General features: G+C 46.3%; 1 protein-coding gene across 1 annotated transcript in view; it reads right to left on the bottom strand.

Moving 5' to 3' along the window:
• LOC124606868 overlaps positions 1–15,896 on the bottom strand; it is a 231,354-nt gene that overhangs the window by 63,465 nt on the left and 151,993 nt on the right. The window contains exon 7 of the mRNA XM_047138956.1: positions 14,417–14,604. Coding sequence (XP_046994912.1) covers positions 14,417–14,604 — 188 coding nt within the window. The remainder of the gene's footprint in view (positions 1–14,416; positions 14,605–15,896) is intronic.

The raw sequence follows: 15,896 nt of genomic DNA, 5'->3' as shown, positions 1-15,896 counted from the left end.
GGAGGTGGGGGGGGGGGTAAGGGTCCAGAGGAGGTGGGGGGGGGAAGGGTCCAGAGGAGGTGGGGGGGGGGGGGGGGGGAAGGGTCCAGAGGAGGTGGGGGGGGGGGGGGGAAGGGTCCAGAGGAGGTGGGGGGGGGGGGGGAAGGGTCCAGAGGAGGTGGGGGGGGGGGGGAAGGGTCCAGAGGAGGTGGGGGGGGGGGGAAGGGTCCAGAGGAGGTGGGGGGGGGGGAGGGTCCAGAGGAGGTGGGGGGGGGGGGGGAAGGGTCCAGAGGAGGTGGGGGGGGGGGGGAAGGGTCCAGAGGAGGTGGGGGGGGGGAAGGGTCCAGAGGAGGTGGGGGGGGGGGGGGGGGGGGGGGGGAAGGGTCCAGAGGAGGTGGGGGGGGGGGGGGGAAGGGTCCAGAGGAGGTGGGGGGGGGGAAGGGGGGAAGGGTCCAGAGGAGGTGGGGGGGGAAGGGGGGAAGGGTCCAGAGGAGGTGGGGGGGGGGAAGGGGGGAAGGGTCCAGAGGAGGTGGGGGGGGGGAAGGGGGGAAGGGTCCAGAGGAGGTGGGGGGGGGGAAGGGGGGAAGGGTCCAGAGGAGGTGGGGGGGGAAGGGGGGAAGGGTCCAGAGGAGGTGGGGGGGGGAAGGGGGGAAGGGTCCAGAGGAGGTGGGGGGGGAGGGTCCAGAGGAGGTGGGGGGGGGAAGGGTCCAGAGGAGGTGGGGGGGGAAGGGTCCAGAGGAGGTGGGGGGGGAAGGGTCCAGAGGAGGTGGGGGGGGGGGAAGGGTCCAGAGGAGGTGGGGGGGGGAAGGGTCCAGAGGAGGTGGGGGGGGGGGGAAGGGTCCAGAGGAGGTGGGGGGGGGGTAAGGGTCCAGAGGAGGTGGGGGGGGGGTAAGGGTCCAGAGGAGGTGGGGGGGGGTAAGGGTCCAGAGGAGGTGGGGGGGAAGGGTCCAGAGGAGGTGGGGGGGAAGGGTCCAGAGGAGGTGGGGGGGGGGGGAAGGGTCCAGAGGAGGTGGGGGGGGGAAGGGTCCAGAGGAGGTGGGGGGGGGGGAAGGGTCCAGAGGAGGGGGGGGGGGGGAAGGGTCCAGTGGAGGGGGGGGGGGGGGAAGGGTCCAGAAGAGGTGGGGGGGGGAAGGGTCCAGAGGAGGTGGGGGGGGGGGGAAGGGTCCAGAGGAGGTGGGGGGGGGGAAGGGGGGAAGGGTCCAGAGGAGGTGGGGGGGGGAAGGGGGGAAGGGTCCAGAGGAGGTGGGGGGGGGGGGGAAGGGTCCAGAGGAGGTGGGGGGGGGGGGGAAGGGGGGAAGGGTCCAGAGGAGGTGGGGGGGGGGGGAAGGGGGGAAGGGTCCAGAGGAGGGGGGGGGGGGGGAAGGGTCCAGTGGAGGGGGGGGGGGGGAAGGGTCCAGAAGAGGTGGGGGGGGGAAGGGTCCAGAGGAGGTGGGGGGGGGGGGGGAAGGGTCCAGAGGAGGTGGGGGGGGGGGAAGGGGGGAAGGGTCCAGAGGAGGTGGGGGGGGGAAGGGGGGAAGGGTCCAGAGGAGGTGGGGGGGGGGGGGAAGGGTCCAGAGGAGGTGGGGGGGGGGGGGGGGGAAGGGGGGAAGGGTCCAGAGGAGGTGGGGGGGGGGAAGGGGGGAAGGGTCCAGAGGAGGTGGGGGGGGGGAGGGTCCAGAGGAGGTGGGGGGGGGAAGGGTCCAGAGGAGGTGGGGGGGGAAGGGTCCAGAGGAGGTGGGGGGGGGAAGGGTCCAGAGGAGGTGGGGGGGGGGAAGGGTCCAGAGGAGGTGGGGGGGGGGGAAGGGTCCAGAGGAGGTGGGGGGGGGAAGGGTCCAGAGGAGGTGGGGGGGGGGGGGAGGGTCCAGAGGAGGTGGGGGGGGGGGGGAAGGGTCCAGAGGAGGTGGGGGGGGGGGAAGGGTCCAGAGGAGGTGGGGGGGGGGGGAAGGGTCCAGAGGAGGTGGGGGGGGGGAAGGGTCCAGAGGAGGTGGGGGGGGGAAGGGTCCAGAGGAGGTGGGGGGGGGAAGGGTCCAGAGGAGGTGGGGGGGGGGGGGGAAGGGTCCAGAGGAGGTGGGGGGGGGGGGAAGGGTCCAGAGGAGGTGGGGGGGGGGGGAAGGGTCCAGAGGAGGTGGGGGGGAAGGGTCCAGAGGAGGTGGGGGGGAAGGGTCCAGAGGAGGTGGGGGGGAAGGGTCCAGAGGAGGTGGGGGGGAAGGGTCCAGAGGAGGTGGGGGGGAAGGGTCCAGAGGAGGTGGGGGGGAAGGGTCCAGAGGAGGTGGGGGGGAAGGGTCCAGAGGAGGTGGGGGGGAAGGGTCCAGAGGAGGTGGGGGGGAAGGGTCCAGAGGAGGTGGGGGGGAAGGGTCCAGAGGAGGTGGGGGGGAAGGGTCCAGAGGAGGTGGAGGGGAAGGGTGCAGAGGAGGGGGGGGGGAAGGGTCCAGAGGAGGGGGGGGGAGAAGGGTCCAGAGGAGGGGGGGGAAGGGTCCAGAGGAGGGGGGGGGGGAAGGGTCCAGAGGAGGTGGGGGGGAAGGGTCCAGAGGAGGTGGGGGGGAAGGGTCCAGAGGAGGTGGGGGGGAAGGGTCCAGAGGAGGTGGGGGGGAAGGGTCCAGAGGAGGTGGGGGGGAAGGGTCCAGAGGAGGTGGGGGGGAAGGGTCCAGAGGAGGTGGGGGGGAAGGGTCCAGAGGAGGTGGGGGGGGAAGGGTCCAGAGGAGGTGGGGGGGAAGGGTCCAGAGGAGGTGGGGGGGAAGGGTCCAGAGGAGGTGGGGGGGAAGGGTCCAGAGGAGGTGGGGGGGAAGGGTCCAGAGGAGGTGGGGGGGAAGGGTCCAGAGGAGGTGGGGGGGAAGGGTCCAGAGGAGGTGGGGGGGAAGGGTCCAGAGGAGGTGGGGGGGAAGGGTCCAGAGGAGGTGGGGGGGGAAGGGTCCAGAGGAGGTGGGGGGGAAGGGTCCAGAGGAGGTGGGGGGGAAGGGTCCAGAGGAGGTGGGGGGGAAGGGTCCAGAGGAGGTGGGGGGGAAGGGTCCAGAGGAGGTGGGGGGGAAGGGTCCAGAGGAGGTGGGGGGGAAGGGTCCAGAGGAGGTGGGGGGGAAGGGTCCAGAGGAGGTGGGGGGGAAAGGTCCAGAGGAGGTGGGGGGGAAAGGTCCAGAGGAGGGGGAAAGGTCCAGAGGAGGGGGAAAGGTCCAGAGGAGGGGGAAAGGTCCAGAGGAGGGGGAAAGGTCCAGAGGAGGGGGAAAGGTCCAGAGGAGGGGGAAAGGTCCAGAGGAGGGGGAAAGGTCCAGAGGAGGGGGAAAGGTCCAGAGGAGGGGGAAAGGTCCAGAGGAGGGGGAAAGGTCCAGAGGAGGGGGAAAGGTCCAGAGGAGGGGGAAAGGTCCAGAGGAGGGGGAAAGGTCCAGAGGAGGGGGAAAGGTCCAGAGGAGGGGGAAAGGTCCAGAGGAGGGGGAAAGGTCCAGAGGAGGGGGAAAGGTCCAGAGGAGGGGGAAAGGTCCAGAGGAGGGGGAAAGGTCCAGAGGAGGGGGAAAGGTCCAGAGGAGGGGGAAAGGTCCAGAGGAGGGGGAAAGGTCCAGAGGAGGGGGAAAGGTCCAGAGGAGGGGGAAAGGTCCAGAGGAGGGGGGGTGAACCTTATGTTAATGTATGAGTGAAGGCGGTCAATTTGATTCAGTGATGGAGGAGAGGAAATATTCACCCTCATTGTGATAATAAGTTACTTTTCATGATTATCATTCTATTGTCTGGCTGGAAAATTTATGTTTGACTTGATCTTTGCTTCCTGATATGTTGAACAATTAGAGGTCCTGAGCTCTTTGATTTTTCATTCCCTTCCTCCAATGTGACAAGTTGGTGTTTGGTGGTAGTGATGCAGTAAGGCATCTGTACATAGGTGGCATCCCAATGTAGTTGTCATCCACAAGCTCCACAGGTAGGTTCTTTCATGGTCATACATGACATGTTTCCAAATTTCATACACTTTAATGACATCATGGTGGGTGCTACACAAGATTTTACACAACATTGGTAGACCACAATTGTAACTTTATTTGGCATAAACTCTCAAAACACTAGGTAAATCCGCTAGAGCCACTTTGCTTTCTTGAGGCTGCTGTTGGACCTGATGGATAAAATGGACACCGTGTCATAGCAAATTAGCATGGAATTCTTCACTTGTCTCATTTATAAAGTTATTGTGGAAGGTTACACTCATAAACATATTTAGATTCTTATGAGAGGTGATACTGACAGTTACTTCTGCAAATTTTTTGCAGCTGAAGAATGCTGGTATCCACACAAGGGAATCAGTTTAAATCACCAAAGATCTATTTTTTAATTCAGTTAGAAGGTGACCTCATTGTATTTGTCTTCAATTTCCTCTTCAAGGAATGATGACTTTTCTATTTGAGAAGGATTTGCTTTAAGACTGGGTACAGACCAGGAAATTAAGCACCTATCTTTCTCCTTGTTTGACAGGTCAGTTTTTACCTCAATTTCTACCTAATGACGGAAGTGCAATGAGGTTATATCAGTCTGAATTATAGTGAGTTGTCAACTCTGATGAGACTGCTGGGGCCATATGGTTACCAACATGGTGTAAATTAATTCTTTTCAATGCAGTTGGTCTGCTGTTTTCTCACTGAATGTGTGTATGCACTGTCTCCATCAGCATCACTCCAACTAGGCAAAGACTGCCTGGCACTGAGGTCATCATCCAGTCTCCACATCTCCTATAACATACATATAATTCTCATCATTCATGAGGAGGAAATAGTGCAGGCACCAACAGTGCATTTCTGATTTAGGTAGTGGCTACCATTACATGGGACCCTCATGTGGACTGGCAACCACACTGAATACTCTGTGACCATTGCATGGCCCACACTAATAAACAAATTTTGAAAATACATGAGTGGTTAAACCCAGTAACAGGGCCCATTTGTAAACAAACAAAGAGGAGTATAGGATTTAACATGAAAATGAGTACTCGAAAGCAAAGATCAGAGGCTTGCTGTGTCAGTGTGAGATAGGGCATCCTTTGAAGGTGAAGTCAAAGGGCATGAAAGTCACAAAATCAAGTTATGGCACAGGAAGGGAAGAAATGCCACAGCAGCTAATAGCCCCATACTTGCCATACCCATCACAAAAGATGTGTATGTCCCCTGTGGAATCTTTACACTCTTTCCCACTTGGACTTCACCCTATTTGATAACTATGACACTACCAGCCTATGTGGGTTAAGTCAACTGTGGTGTTTTTCTGACAGGCAGTTTTCAATGTTTTGTCAGCTACCACATTTCCCCCCCTAAAGCCCAATATTCTGAGGTACCCATTTAAATTTTAATTTCTTTTCTGTCTTTAAGGAGACACCTATCTTAACCTATAGGTGCATTTGCTGAATAGCCTGCAGAGCAGTAAGAGTGTGAGCAGAGAAACATCCCTCTATCTCAAAACCTTATCTGTTCTAGTACTTTCATAATTACCCACAGCTCAGTACAGTACACTGGGAAGCAGCACAGTAGACTGGTTTTAATAGGTATGCCTCCAACAACATGCACACCTAATATGTTCCCAAATGCCACATGTAACAGTAGAATTTTCTGGTGTTCATGCCTCAGAATCTGTTGGTTATGAAAAGGTAGGGTCTAGCATTTTGGATAGCCATTGGGCTAGTGACCATTTGGATATCCAACGTAAGGATCATCTTAGTTTCACTATCCTACAGTACAGAGACAAGAGGCAAATATTACTCATTTCCTCGTCCTCAGGCAAATGGAGCAAATCAGTTGGTTCTTTTTGCATTTGATGTAGTCTATTGTGGGCTTGAGCAGACTTATGGAGGCACCGTTAGTTCACGGGCGGTTTCTTCAAAAAGGTTTTTTTCCACCATCACTAGTGAACCAAAACCCGAATGAGGATTCCAAAACGGCTGTGCACAACAAATGGCTGAAATTTTTATGATATATTTTCTCCATCCCTATCCATGAACTGGGATTTCTGCTACACCAGTTGCTCTTGGTTGGTTGGTTGGTTTGTGGGATTGAAGGGACCAGACTACTAGGGCCATCAGCCCCTTTTTTCTCAAACATGAAACACCCACAAAGATAAAAACAAACAATGGAGATGACAAGAGACGACATAAGACAAGAAAGACACAGACATAGACCAGAAAAAAGGAATTAAAATTGCACAGAGTGTGTCAGTGGTTGGCCGACCATAGGAAGAAAAAAAAAAAAAAAAAGGAAAAGCCAGCCTCCAAGAAATGCACTAAAAACCACAGTCTAAAATCGTAGGCCAAAGGCCAGACAACACAAAAAAAGGACAAACACTTAGATCAAGCAATAAAAACCCCCTGCACAAATAAAACTCAAAACTAAATCTGCCATTGCAAAGTAATCTGATAAAAGTGCAGTAAGCATATCAGGCAGCGCAAACATCTGCCTGAGTGGAGTTAAAAGCATGCAGTCCAACAAGATGTGGACCACCGTCAAAGCTGACCTGTAGCAACAGAAAGGTGGGTCCTCGTGGTGCAATAAATAGCTGTGTGTTATCCAGGTGTGGCCAACGTGCAGCCAGCAGAGGACAACAGAATTGTTGCAAGAGACCCACAAGGAGGAGCGCCACACACCGGTAGCCTCCTTGATGGCCCAAAGTTTGTTGGGTGAAGGAAGGGTGCACCATTCTTCACCCCAGGTGCAAAGTACCTTCTGCCACAAAACTGACCTGACGTCACTCTCCGAAAGGCCAATCTGTAAGGCTGGTGCACCGACAGCCTGTTTGGTCAGTGTGTCAACATGTTCATTTCCTGGGATGCCGACATGACCTGGGGTCCACACAAGAACCACAGAGTGGCCACAACGGGCAAGAGTATGGAGGGACTCCTGGATAGCCATCACCTGATGAGAGCAAGGAAAACACTGGTCAATAGCTCGTAAACCGCTCAGGGAGTCACTACAGATAATGGACTCACCTGAGCAGGTGTGGGTATACTCTAGGGCGCAAGAAATGGTGATCAGTTCGGCAGTGAAAATACTGCAGCCAGCTGGCAATGAGTGTTATTCATAATGATCCCCTAGAGTAAGAGCATAACTGACATGTCCAGCAACCATCGAACCGTCAGTATAGACAATGTCAGAGCCTTGAAACGTGGCAAGAATTGAAAGAAAGTGGCGGCGGAGGGCCTCAGGAGGGACTGAGTCCTTCGGACCCTGTGCCAAATTGAACCGAAGGCATGGGCGGGGCACACACCATGGGGGTATATGCAGAGGGGCCCGGAAAATAGGTGGAAGAGGGAAAACCTCAAGCTCAGAGAGAAGAGCTCTGACTCTTAACTGCAATTGTACGCCCTGACAGGGGCCACCGTTCCAAAAGATGAATGACTGACTGAGGGAACAGGAGACGATAATTGGGATGCCTGAGCGAGCTAAAAACATGTGTAACATAAGCGGCCAGTAATGTTTGGCGCCAGAACCGCAATGGAGGGACATATGCCTCTACAAGTATGCTGTTAGCAGGGCGTTTCCGGAAAGCTCCAGTGGCGAGTCTGATCCCACTGTGAAGGATGGGGTCCAGCAACCGGAATACGGAAGGGGATGCCGAATCGTAAGCCAGGCTTCCATAATCTAGTCAGGACTGAATTAACACCTGGTACAGCCATAGAAGGGTAGACCGATTGGCACCCCAGCTGGTGTGACTCAAGCAAAGAGGAACATTAAGATGCCACCAGCATGTCTGTTTAAGCTGCCAAATATGAGGGCGTCAAGGCAACCATGTATCAAAAACCAATCCCAAAAACCGATGCATCTCCAGCACAGCAAGAGGTTCACCGTCAAGATAAAGCCATGGCTCAGGGTGAACAGTGCTTCGCTGGCAGAAATACATAACCCAGGTCTTGGCAGCTGAAAACTGGAAGCCATGCGCTACAGCCCAGGACTGCGCCTTGTGGATAGTGCCCTGCAGCTATTGTTCAGCAGCTGCAAAGCCAGTGAAGCTAATGTATAGGCAGAAGTCTGAAGTCTTCAGCATACAAGGAAGCAGAGACAGACATTCCCACCACCGCAGTGAGCCCATTAATTGTAATTAAAAAGAGGCAGACACTTAAGACAGATCCTTGTGGTACCCCATTCTCCTGAACTTGGGAGGGACTATGGGAGGCTGCAACTTGCATGTGGAAGGAACAAAGCGACAGAAAATTTTGCATGAAAATCTGGAGTGGACCCCGTAGACTCCAACCATGAAGCTTAGAGAGGATGTGATGTTACCATGTCGTATCGTATGCCTTCCGCATGTCAAAAAAGATGGCAACCAGATGATGACGGCAGGCAAAGAACATACATATGGTACACCAGATTATCGGCTGCAGAGTGGCCTTTAGGGAACCCACCCTGAGATGGAGCCAGAAGGCCCTGAGACTAAAGTAGCCAAATCAAGCTCCAGATCACCATGCATTCAAGCAACTTGCAAAGAACTTTTGTGAGGCTAATGGGGCTGTTGGTGTCCACCTTCAGTGGGTTCTTGCCAGGTTTCAACACAGGGATTACAACGTTTTCCCGCCATTGCGACGGGAACTCACCCTCGAGCCAGATACAATTGAAAACCAGTTGCTCTCAATATTTCTTTGTTCAGGTGGTAAATAGCGATCATACAGATTTCTTAGCCCTAGTGCTGACAATGTGAAGCCCAGACATGGACTTCACTTTGTATGCATTTTGCTTGTGAGGAGATCTAGCCAGATGCTAGAAGGTAGCTCACCACCCTCTGCACAGAAGCTGGGTATGGGTCTACTTCGGTAGCCTCTGTGAGTAGTAGCAGCATGATGGACTGCACAATGTACCTTCAAATCTGAAGGATTAGCTTATCCATACACTATGCAGCCATTGAGAGGTCACATGCAAACTAAGGTTTTATAAAAATGTGACTTAGTCACTGAGCCAAGAAACTGCCTCCCTCTAAGCTTCATAAATTTCAGTTTCCAATGCTTTGAGTTTAGCCAGTGAATCAAATTCATCATAGCAACAACAAAATGTTCAGACATTTCTGACTCTCCAAGTGAAGCATAAATATTCATTCATAACCTGAAGGATGTATGAGGGTAATCCCAAAAGTAAAGTCTCCTACTTTTTTATACATATAGAACTCTCTTTTTGTGGCAGTTGGCCACACTGTTATGAAGAGTGCTTCATGCACTGTGTGTAAACATGCACATGCCACACTAAGGTGCTCAGTCTTGGCTTGGCAGCCATTGAGAATGGAGCTCCTGTTGGATGTTACTGCCAAGTGCGAATTGCACGCAGTTATTCGGTTTTTGAACGCTAAGGGCACTGCACTGATTGAAATTCATCGCCAATTGATGGAAGTTTATGGTGAGTTGTGCATGGATGTCAAAAATGTTCATAATTGGTATAGAGAGTTTGCAGCTGGTCGGACTGAAATTCATGACAAACAAGGGAGCGGGAGACAGTCAGTTTCTGAGGATACAGTGTTGAAGGTTGAGCAAAGCACATGTGAAGCTCAGCGGATCACCCAGGATGATCTCTGCACGTTGGTTCCTGAGGTTTCCCGAAGCACCACTCACAGAACTTTAATGCAAACATTGAATTACTGGAAGGTGTGCACAAGATGCGTGCCATGCATACTGACTGACGGGACGACATGCGGCAACAAGTTGATTCTTCCCATGCATTTCTTCACTGCCTTGCAGCCAAACAGGATAACTTTCTGGACTCAGTTGTCACAGGTGACAAGGGCATCGACAGAAATGGTGATTATGTCAAAAAAATAGCTAAATGTTCAGGCTGTAAACTGATGTAAACCACTGTAGAAATAAACAGGTCTATGTACTTATACAAAAATAGGAGACCTTACTTTTGGGATTACCCTCGTATTTTATTAGAGTTACTTTTTTCCTTAATGAAGTTTTCTTTTATATTCAAGTCATTTTACAATTACACAATTCAAATGAGAAACAGAATACATTCTTGCATATTCTTGATATTTGCTCATTGTAAATGTTAAAAATCTATCCTGTGTTTTGTTCCTCACAGTCAGCCTTGTAAGTAATGTTAGGTGCTCCTTAGCCTGCCTTCAGAGAATGTCATGCACAGCCTTGCTGTTGTATGTTGACAGTGCACCTGGCTGGCTCTAATAACCTGCAGATGTTGCATGATCAGTGTAGTGGCATGCATGTTTCTATCTAGGTGTGAATGAAATCATTTGTTTGCACATGTTAAGAAAGAGGTATGTGCATACATGGTTGCATCTGCTTACAAGTGAGACAAATACAGGTATAAGGTGAATTGGCACAAGGCGCACGGATTTGATTGCAGCTTTAGTAAATTGTGTAGTGCATTCCCAGGCCATGCCAGATATTTACCTGAGTAATTAACACAATATGGTGGTAAAATGCACACTGACTCTGGATACTGTGTGTCCAAACCAAATTTCCCACAATTTGGCTTCCCCTTGCATGTCAGAACTGTGCGCCCATGACCTCGATATTGAAAAGCAGCGCATCTGGTTTGGAACACATGGACCAACTGGAATTTAACAATCCAGCATTTATGTATTCAGATAACATAAGCAACTTCAAGCAATCATGGTAGACTTTTTTATGAACAACCATTCACACATGTCAGTTTGTCTAATCTCTGTTACACTTCATTTTGTCATTTTTCTAAAAGGTCTCCAAGGTCATATCTTTAATGCTACAATTTGATATGACACTTTTACTTTGACATAGTGGTATGCATTAAAAAAATAAGTTTTTTGCTCTGCAGTACTTTGGGTACTCCATGTTATCTCTTTTTGGGAGAATGACAGTTCAGTCATAGTGGAGATATCAGTGATTGTTTACATGTTTGTTTTGAGAACAATTTTTTCTGGCACAATCAAATACAGTTTAATCAGTAAGAAATTACTGATTTTTGCCATTACTTATCATCTGTATGTCGCAAGATAGATGCAGTAGGTCACTCCAAACACTGAGAAACCACACTGCCAACTTGAGTGGTTGGAATGAACTGCTGCATCTGTCTTTCTGAAGAAGCCTTGTAATGGCCAAAACCAGTAATACATTATTGAAATGGTGTGTGACTGTGATGGATAAACTGTTTAAAAAACAAGCTGCCACTCTCTCTGTAACCTATTACCTCCAGAAATTCCCTCTTCTGTCTTCATGACAATGAACACACATTATCTAATGGCTTGTTCTGTTACTATTACTCCTCTTTGAAATATTAGTTTCAGAGTGGCTATTTACCTAGTTCTCTTTGCCAAATTTGTGATGGAGCAGACAGATTCTTTCCATGTTATGTTGTTCTACTCCCAAAAACAACCGAAACTTTTTGCTTAATTTAATCTTATTTCCAATTCATTTACTAGGTGATATGTGGCATTTATTTAAATTCTCAAAAAATGTGTTTAGATTTAATTTATTATTCATATTCTTATTTCAAGTGTTTTGGTCCCATTTGTATAATTAATTTTGTTTACGGCACTGATAATTAAAAGCTACAATCGATATAAGTTAGCATTACAGTTCATCACATACAAAAGCTCATGAGCTAATTATTATCTGAGTATTTGAGAAGATGACCTACACCATTAGAAAGCTAAGCATTCCAACTTTGCTCGAAATTATTTTATATCCTATGCAATAATTAACATAGAAGTTTTTGGCTATTGCCAATTTCTATCACAAATTAGTCAAAACCGCTGTTAAATTCTGGACTTTGACTACCTACTTTTGTTACCTTAATTTTTCCATACAAAATAACAAACAGTAATAAATGATTAACTCGCTAATTAATAATTTCATGTAATTCACTGATTTGCAATATGGTGTCTACTCACATAAATGAGGGAAATCACACTGCAATCAAATAATGTCTAAATAATTTTATAATTTGTAACCAGCAACATTTTCTGTAATCCAAAATTCTGTCAATTCTTGTGAATCATAAAAAACAGTAAGTTCCAACCTATCCATATTCCAATTCAAAGTAACAGTTTATGCTTCAGCTAGTATGTAAGTAGTCAGATACAGCCAGTCCATGGTTTGAAAGTGAACAGTTAACATTATTGTCGAGTGTGCTCTTGTTGTTTGACTTGCGCCACAATCTTATATGTTATGTACATGAGAATACACACACCTGAAACCATGAGACTAATTAACTTCAAGGTTTAGTTACTTAAAAACAATCTACATTAACTAATTTTCTTTCTGAAATGTGTGAAAGTATATAAGGTTCTTGCCATAAAAACTGATGACTGTTGGACATAGTGATGTTAATTAAAGACTGACTTAAATGAACCATCAAAGTATAACTGTATTTAACAAATTTCTACTAAATGTTAACTGTGTCATTTTTAGATAAACATGAACTGTTTATTTTGTGGCAACATTGAAAACTTTGCCACAGTATTGGAAGTTGTGGGCTGTAGGCTTGCATTAATGACTGTTGTGTAAAAGTTGATCACTATCATTATGAGCTTTGCAATGAACAATGTACATATTAATATATGATCATAAATATGGTGTCATTTACATCAGTGATAAATACCATCCCACATCAATTATTTTATTTATTTATTTATTTATTTATTTATTTTCGAGTTCCATGGATCCGTGATGCGAATGTATCACTATGATGTAGAAGGTGTCAGGTTATTACAGTAATAGCCACATGTAGATGATCACGAGGCAACCAATTTAACATACATAAGCAGATACATGAAAAAGGACATCCACATGTCAAATAATTACACACAAAAATTCAGACAACAACACAGATAATAGTACAGTAATGACATAGATGATTGCATGAATAATAGTGTAGTAATGACATGGACGATTACATAAACAAATTTAAAGTAATTCATCTAAAAAATATTCTGCCAACAAGTGATATGCTAGTCTACATAATCAGTTCTATTAGAATTGTATGACATTAAACACAAATTCAAGAAGTATTACACATTATCAAAGAATTCCTGTAAAAAATACAAAGAATTATCCAAAAGATAAAGTTTTAGCTCTGTTTTGAATTTATTAAGATCCCCAATGACTGATTTGATATGGACAGGAAGTTTATTGAACACTTTTTTACTTGAATCATGAACTCCTTTCTGTATCATGCTCAGATTTTTTAAATCTTTGTGAAGATAATTGTTTCTTCTTGTATTGTGATCATAGTACGCACTATTCATTTTGTAAATTGCATAATTTTTGTTCACGAAGCACATTAGTGACAAGATGTATTGACAAGGCATGGTGAAGATCCCCAGCTGTTTGAATAAATTTCTGCAAGATGATCTAGGATGCAGTCTACTCATAATCCTGATAACTGTCTTCTGGGCAACAAAAACTTTATTTGCTTGTGGTTGATTTCCCCAGAATATGATGCCGTATGTCATAAGTGAATGGATATAACCAACATATGCATTTTTGATAATTTCCATGTCACAAACAGATGCAATTGAGCAAATGGCAAATGCTGCTGAATTCAGTCTTTTACATAGGTCAGTGATGTGGACAGATCAGTTTAGTTTGTTATCAATAGACTGCCATTGGGTACCTTGTAAATCATAATGGTTGTGTCATCTGCAAACAGGGTGAAGTGTGCTTCTTGGGTCACACATCATGGGAGGTCATTTACAAAGATTAAGAAAAGTAAGGGACCAAGCCCTCTGGCACTCCACATTTTAATGTATCCCAATCAGAGCTGGCAGGCACCTCTGCACAATTGTTTAATACTGACTTCTGTTTTCTGTCATCTAGATGTGACTCAAGCCACATCCCTACTTTATCTTTTAAGCCATAATGATCAGCCTTTCTTAGTAGAATATTGTGACCATGTAAAATGTTTAAGAGAAAATGAATCTCTTTTTAAAGCAAAACTAAAGGAATATTTGTTAAATATGTCTGTTTATAAATTAGAAGAGTTTTATGATGCAAAAAGGGAAATAGCATTTAGATAGAATTATCCATCTTGTTAACAAAGAAATGGGCTTGCAATTTTTCTCCAAATTAAAACATGAAGTTTTGTATTAACACTCAAAGAAATCTGCTGTTATATGTACAATATCTGTTTTTCCTCTAAACTTTGTATTAACTATATGCAGTTATGTAGAACATTTTTTATATATTTAATGAAGACTGTTTTGTATCTTTTTGTATGTTTGTTGTTTTGTATGTTTGACTCATTCCACATCTCATCTCATGTGACGCGCTCACAATACGAGATCTACGGAAAATGAAATAAATAAATAAATAAATTACATGAAATACAAACATTTATGAGGTTGATGTTGAGTAATGATTAATCAATTTTTCCGAGTATTACTATTACAAGCAACTTGACATCAACCAAAATATTCTGTATTAATAAAAAGTGCAACTAAATGTGAAACCCAAATCAAAGCTTTATTATCCATTATACAGATTGTACTTATCTTTTTTATTTATTTTTCTATAATGAAAGATACTTACCTTGTTACCATTTCCACTGTTGGCCACCTGTTAAGAGCAAAGTGTTCTGCTACTAATCCAACCACTATTCCACAAATAAAGCCTTCTAGTAAGCAAATTAATAGACCAAATATTTCATTTAATATGCCCATCTTCATCAGTTCTTTGTCTTTGATTATTGTTCCAACAGTACCAGCCATTATAGGGCCCTAAGAACAATCAACAGCGATATGGGTAATTTCTGACTTACATTCAAACTCGATCCAACACATAACATTAAAATGAATGTAAAGGATTAATGTATGCCAATTTTACAATGTTTTTTGCTCCACTGTGATTGTTTTCTGTTCTCTGCAACAGATTTGTTTCTATTTTCCTGTTTCTATATAATGCACATTTTAGGCATGACCTTTCACTATTTGGTACAAAGTCTCATCGGCCCTCAAAAATAATTTCTGTTACTGGGACAGAAGGATGAATGCTGGAGTTGAAAACTAAACAGATTACCAAAAATCAATGTTTTGAGGAGCTGGTAGAAACAAAATAAAATGCTATTATTTTTAAATGAACATTGCTACTGTGTGATGTGAGTTGTTCTATTCCTCAATATGAGTTCAGATTTTTATTGTATCAAATTAACTGCATTAAAATTGCTGGAACTATTTCCTTTGACAAGATGCTGCACATACACATGTCAATTTTATACCTAGCTCATTTTGTGCACTTTCATGAGTCACGGTTTGAAACTACAATTTTGGTCATTTTGTGGTAATTGTATGTTACTAACCAGAGCAGAATACTAAACTTACTAAATGTCAACTTAATAGTCACTGAAAAACAGAATGAACTTGTGAATTCTGTTGTGTAGGCTACTCTGCAAATTGCTAACATATATCATATTTACCATATATGTACATCATATTTACCATACATTTAAAGTTCCACCTATTGCATTCATGAGTGGAGAAAAATGAATCTCCTCAAATCTCATACACTCATATGCAATCTCGGATTTGTGACACGATTAACTTTTTTAAAGTACTGGTATTTGTCATTTCAAATGTTTCAATATACTCTCCTAACCTGAGCAGATGTAAAATCTGCTTTTGAATCACCTCTGAATCAAAAGTATTTTACATGCCCAAAACCCTATTAACACTGATAAAAGCAAGCTGTTGCAGCACTAATAATTCCAGACACAAATCTAATGATACAAGAAATTTTAATTCCAAGTATTTGAGGCAAGGGATGTATGTGTGATGTCAAATTTATTAATAACCAGATTTTGGTTCATTGAAACAAACTTTTATTGTATTGGGGAGCAGCAAAAATGGCAGCTTATAGGGGGTAGGTCAGTTCTTTCACCTCTCACCCTCCTTCCATTTGTGAATGCCAATGAGAAGTCTTGGGCCTAATCTGGCTTGGACTATGTTGAAGTACAGACTGTTGCCATGGTCTCATTTCTACCACAACTGCTTTCCAGGCAGAATCATAAGAAGCA

Source organism: Schistocerca americana, chromosome 3 (genome assembly GCF_021461395.2).
Source record: "Schistocerca americana isolate TAMUIC-IGC-003095 chromosome 3, iqSchAmer2.1, whole genome shotgun sequence".
Classification (NCBI taxonomy): domain Eukaryota; kingdom Metazoa; phylum Arthropoda; class Insecta; order Orthoptera; family Acrididae; genus Schistocerca; species Schistocerca americana.
This window is presented reverse-complemented; position numbering and strand designations above follow the sequence as displayed.